Source organism: Nannobrachium achirus, assembly GCF_963921795.1.
Source record: "Nannobrachium achirus genome assembly, chromosome: 12".
Lineage (NCBI taxonomy): Eukaryota > Metazoa > Chordata > Actinopteri > Myctophiformes > Myctophidae > Nannobrachium > Nannobrachium achirus.
In genome coordinates this window covers 56,038,772-56,044,713 of record NC_137832.1, presented here as the reverse complement: position 1 = coordinate 56,044,713, position 5,942 = coordinate 56,038,772, and the positions used below count along the sequence as shown (strand labels likewise).

General features: G+C 42.8%; 1 protein-coding gene across 2 annotated transcripts in view; it reads right to left on the bottom strand.

Annotated features, from left to right (window-relative positions):
• Positions 1 to 272: 272 nt before the first annotated feature.
• Positions 273 to 5,942, bottom strand: part of ppm1f (protein phosphatase, Mg2+/Mn2+ dependent, 1F) — a 17,957-nt gene continuing 12,287 nt past the window's right edge. For both annotated transcript variants that reach the window (XM_080738266.1, XM_080738267.1), the window contains exons 7-8: positions 5,895 to 5,942; positions 273 to 2,703 (exon numbers count right to left, since the gene is read on the bottom strand). The exon at positions 5,895 to 5,942 is cut by the window's right edge and continues 46 nt beyond it. In XM_080738266.1, coding sequence (XP_080594392.1) covers positions 2,330 to 2,703; positions 5,895 to 5,942 — 422 coding nt within the window. In that variant the 3' untranslated portion in view covers positions 273 to 2,329. The remainder of the gene's footprint in view (positions 2,704 to 5,894) is intronic.

Below are 5,942 nucleotides of genomic sequence, written 5' to 3'. Positions count from 1 at the left end.
TACAACCATCTTCATCTTATAAATTCATAATCAAGAGTCAGATTATCCATATATCTTGTTGCATGTGTCTTCCAACATTTGGTGCAACACGGTTTACCGCAGTGATCATTTAAAATAGCAAATTATGATTTAGTTTAGGCATAGTCTTTTGAATAAAATTTCAATTAGTTTTAGTTATATATATATATATATATATATATATATATATATATATATATATATATATATATATATATATATAATACTGTATGACTAATATTTTTGCAGGCCTTGGTAGTGTCCTAATGGCTGATTTTACACTTGGTTGCATTTCAGAACGCAACACCCGAGCACAACCAAACATAAAATGACTTTTAGTTCTACTGGATCTCTTCTCCACTAGTCCCTCCCTAACATTTTAGTCCAGTTTTTATTTGTTGGCAAAATGTTCAATATATTTAGTCTCAGTTTTAGTCATCATAGCCTTTCATCATAGTTTTTATTTTGTTTTTGTCAGTGAAAAAAAAGATAGCCAACGAGTCGACGAAATTAACACTGGTGTGGATTCTAACATAATTATCGTTATAGTTGGAGTATACAGTTATCGTGCTCCGTGTGAACAGCACTTTATCTGGATCTTCACCAATGATATGTTGTTTAATACTGGAGATTCATAGGGCACATGTACACTTGTACGCAAATACTGATACACAGACACAAGGACAACACTTATTTTTCCATCCAAGTAGTTAATGGGAATCCTGTAAGAAAACACTGGAATGGACTTTTGATCCATTTCCTCAGTAGCAAAACGAGCCGCTTCCCTCGCTTTAGGCGAGAGTGTGATGGAAATCCATTTAGTCAATTGTATAATAAATTGTGCTCTTCTCGCTGGCCAAAGCAGGCTTTCAGACCTTTAGTTTTTTTGTTTTCAATTCATAACAGTGGGTTTAGGACTGTCAGTGAATGGTTTTCTCCGTCGTTCAAGCCTATACTGTACATTGAATTTCATTAGATTTCCATACAGCAGTCAAGTGGCTCTCAAACATTTTCATGTCATTTGAGGACCCCCAAATTGATATGTATTTGGCCACAGAGGCACGGACCCCCATTTGAAAAGGTTTTGTGCCCGGGGATCCCCGTACAAGATTTGCGTTTTAAAATAAATTTAAAAAGAGAGACTGCAAGCAAAACAAGAAGCACCAAATTTTGCAGGCATTTTTGTCCTCCCCATTACGTCCCATAATACTTAATAATATGCTATACAATAAAAAAAATCATTTAAAAACTTGGATTCGTGTTTTAAAAGCACAAATTATTGCATCTTCAAAACCTTTTGCTTTTTGGCGCCGTTTTAGGAATATTCCACAACCTTTCATTTAAGTAATACTTTTTACAGAAAACAAACATTGTGAACTGGCTGAAATGTCATTTTGAGCGTAGAAATGGACCAATCAGCGATCATTAAAGGATTGACCCGCCTCCACCCCTCCGGTCACAACGTTTGCGAGGCGGAGCTACAGACTCTCTGTAGCGCTGGGAGATCGTTGAAGAGTTGTCCGTCTTGAGACCGCAGGTTAACTAAGTATGTAGGGATTAAGGGGTTAATCTCGACGGCTCAACTTTGAACGAAAAACTCCAAGAGCCCTTTAAAATGAGCGACAGAGATTTCAAAGGCTGTGGATTCCATTGACATGTAAAACGGTTACACAAAAAAACAACAACAACACTAATTAGATGAACAAACGTTATGGTTAACACCTGTGTGTTATAGCACCAGGCGGCGAACACAAAGGCTGAGAGATGCTCAGTAGTTTGGCACACACTTTTGATTTGTTTCAATCTGGGTTCCTTGGCTGAGCATTAACTTTTTTTCGAGAGAGACAACCAGAAAAAGCTAAATACTAAAGTGCAGAACACAATGCCTGTGCAGCGCAGCATCATCGATGGGTGAGAATTTCCGCCTGTTGGAGGCGCCACACTCGGGTGCACTGCAGAGAGAAGTGAGAACACTGCTGAGAACTCACACAATGCACATTTGCTGTTTCCGAGTAGCATATACCAAGCAATGACTTTAATAGCCAGAGCTATGGCTCACCAGGCAAGTTCTTAAAATGACTGTTATTGTATGCCACAACTCTGGATATTCCACTTTAAACAGTCTATCCTCATCCATTGTGCCACGACAACTACAGGTTTGGACTAGAAGAGCTGCCATGCCCATGGGCACCCAAGATAGGGGGCAGACGTTTTGACGCTGCGCTGTTCGCAGCCAACGTGTTTTGCACTTACAGTTACTCGTTTCTGGGGTTTGTGATCCCAGCTTTGCCACTCCGTATAATTCTGTAACTTACTGCCCAGAAGCACTCTGGGAGTTGGAGTTCTCGGCGGCCGGTGCGAGGGCGCCTTCAGCCAGGAGTTGTTGGGGCGGGCGCAGGAACACCACCAGAACCGTAATGTTATCGTTAGAACCGGTCGCTTTGGCGTGCGCCACCAGCTTCTGAGCGACGCTCTCTCCCAAAGCGCTCTCCTCTGCCGTGTCGCCCCCCTCCTCCGGGTCCCTGGGCTCCCGGAGCGCCCCCAGGACCAGCCCTGGGACCTCTTCCAGTGTCACCGTGTCGAAGAAACCGTCGCAGGCCAGCAGCAGGTAATCCTCATCACCGCCGAGCTGGACGGTGGAACAGTCGGCATCTCCCGACACATACGGCTTCTGGTCAAAGTCACCTGTGACGGACGCAAAAGGTGGAAGGGTTAGTAGTTAGTGGTCTGGAGCAGAGTTCCACAACTCTGCTTAGCTTGAGCGCCAAGCGATAAATTCTGTGTTTTAACAAACAAACTTTATAGAGCTATTTAAGTCCAATAAACTGGGACTGGAGTTGGCTCGGTACAGCTTTTCCAACTACACCAAATCTTGTCGCAAAAAAAAAAAGATGAGCCATTTCTGGCTAATGTTGCCCCCAGAATTTGGATGCCGGAGTTCAAGTGGTTAACAGTTCTAAAAAGAACAAAAGAATATCAATAAGATCCAACTTTAAAGGACCTACACCATGAATTTTCACTTTTTCTATTTTAAAACCTTTTTTTGGGGTCCCACTGGCACCTTCTATCCTCACAAAGTCCTATTTCTGACCATTGTGTCTTTCTCTGGTTTTGGGAAGACAGAGATGAAAAGCTTTCCACGGGTTCTCAGAACAGTGCTGTTCTGAGAGTTGATCCGTGTGACGTCACACGGATTCCCTTTTTTTTTTTTTTTTTTTTTTTTTCAAAAAACTTTTTTTTCAAAAACTTTTTTTTTTCAAAAAAATCTTTTTTTCAAAAACTTTTTTTTTCCAAAAAAACTTTTTTTCTCAAATATTTTTTTTCAAAACATTTTTTTTTTTGTTTTACTTTTTTTTTTTTTACTCTAGACTTTTGCGGCAAACTTCTAGTTTTTATACATTATACATAAATACAATGCAGGTGGGGTTGATTGTCTAATGTAATGTCTGGTCTAGCAACGGTCGCCCTGTGTCATTTGACAGTAGGCCTATAACATACAACATAGGCCTACACACTCACAATGACGTCATTACGTGCGCGTCACGCGTCTCTGACGCATTCACGTTGCCTAGAGACGCATTCACGTCATTGTTCTGGGGTCCCACGGACGCATTGCCTCCATTGGAGTTCACGTTAAAATAATTTACAACGTCGCGAAAAAAATAAATATTTTAAAAAGTCCACAGACGCCACCATTGTTCATGGGTGAAGGCATGCTACTTTACCCTACGTTAACACAAATGAAATCCGCGTAGAAAGTCTTAAAACAGACGATAAAACTAACGACAGTCTGTGTTTTGAATCCACGACGCCATTTTGTCCGCCACTGCATGGTCACAGAATTCAATGGGTGCCTGAGTTTTAGCGTAGCACCGGGCCGCTCTCTGACCATAGTGGCACAGCGTGTTAGGTGTTACAACAAAAAGGGTTCCCCCACAGAACGTGTATGGCAGGGCACGGCGCAGAAAAGTGACGTCACGTCTCTACACTGCAGCTCACTGCTCACTGCTCAGACAGCGACCCGCTCCCCCTGTCCTCTTCATCCTCTTCATTCAATAACAACTGGATACACGCGCTATTGTTTATAGATGTGGTGGACATTGGACAACGTGTTAGAAGCCACACAGGTCTTCATTGCGTCTTTACAACAATAGCGACGATTAACGTCGTGGTGAACATGGTCAAATAACCTTTATTGGCTCAACTACAACATGGAGGAAGCAAGCTAGCCTAGCATGTATGCTATCTGAGACAGTATGTATGTAGCCTAGGCTGCCTAACTGTTTGATTGATTATAGTGTTTTCGTGGCGGCGCCGTCCCTTAGGTGGTCCGCCGGGGCAGCGGACCACCGCGGCCGCCTGTGCCTTGCCCTCCCGCATCCATAGAGGGGCGGCACGTCCCTCTATGATCAACCGTTCAAAACAAAAGTAGCCGATCTACAAGCAACCCCAATCCACTGTTTTTGACCCAGTCCACTGGTTCTCTGTACAGCAGAGCAAACACAAGCACGGCAGAGCATTTCCCCCATTCCATAGAAGCAGTAACAGTACAAACAGGAGACATCATCTCACTGAGAAGATCCATATATTATCGATGTATATAAAATAACAGGTGGCTGTTCATTATGAAGACTCAGTAAAAGCTTCTATCTGCGCCCCCAAGTGGTCAACATCCGATATTACCGGTTCGGTATTAAAAAAATCAAACCGTCACATGACTATTTGGAAGTATTAAAATTGTAAGATTTGGAATTGTGGTTCATTTCTTTCAGACACATTTCTACGTAAGATGAACATAACCATATAATAACCAATTCAAGTTAAATGCTGCACTTTGTCAAAAATGACATGACGCGTTGAATTTTTGTGGGACCCATAAAATATCCCTGGGACTCATCCGAAAGACCCCTCTTGGGTCCCGGGACTCATTACATTAAAAACCTATTAACATCACTGCCTACAGTAGGCTATAATCAGAGCTGCAACATTATCCTATTTTTGTATTGGCCCAATATTAACAGGAGTGAGGAGTGAAGAGGGGGGGAGGGGTGGAAAAACCCCATGGGGACTCGAGTTAAAGACTCGCGACTCGAGCCAACTCGAGTCGCGTTTTTTGGAGACTCGTCACTCGACTCGGACTCGCCCCTCAAAGACTCGAGACTCGACTCGGACTCGCCCCTCAAAGACTCGAGACTCGACTCGACTCGAGCTCATAAGACTCGTGAACAATCTTTATTTTAAGAACTATAATGCATGACAAGCCCGACAAATATTGGCCTTTACTTCTCCTTTCTTCTTTCCTCTCTGGTGCCACAGACACAGCCGTCTGCATGGACCTTTCATCGTAAGATTTAAATATTAAAACGGCGAAATAAAACACATGTTTAGCTCATCATCAGCTATTTTACTTCAGCTAACTTGGTATTTATGTGACTCGTGAGTCGTGACTCGACTCGTGACTTGTGATGAAAGACTTGTGACTCGACTCGGGCTGACCCACTAAAGACTCGACTCGACTCGTGACTCGAGATCAAAGACTCGTGACTCGGACTTGACTCGAGATCAAAGACTCTTTTACATCTCTGCCCCTGAGCAAACAGAGGCCGTTTTGGTATTGCAGCTGGAGAGCCTCATTATAGTAGAGCTAGAACAAACAAAAGGAATGGTCAGAGTGTTTGTTGAGGGTTAAAACCTGTCTAAGACTCAATTTTGAGCATATATTTATACAAAAAATATAGTTTTAAAAGCATGGTGTAGGCCCTTTAAGCCTGATTGCTTTTTTAACAGCACAAATAACCGATCTACAAGCTCACAGCGTGTCACGATGTGACTCGCTGTGAGCTTGTAGATCGTCTATTTTCCACTAAAACACTGACCTATAGCTCTGGACACGGCGTAGGTGCCGTTGACGCGCCAGCAGCCCA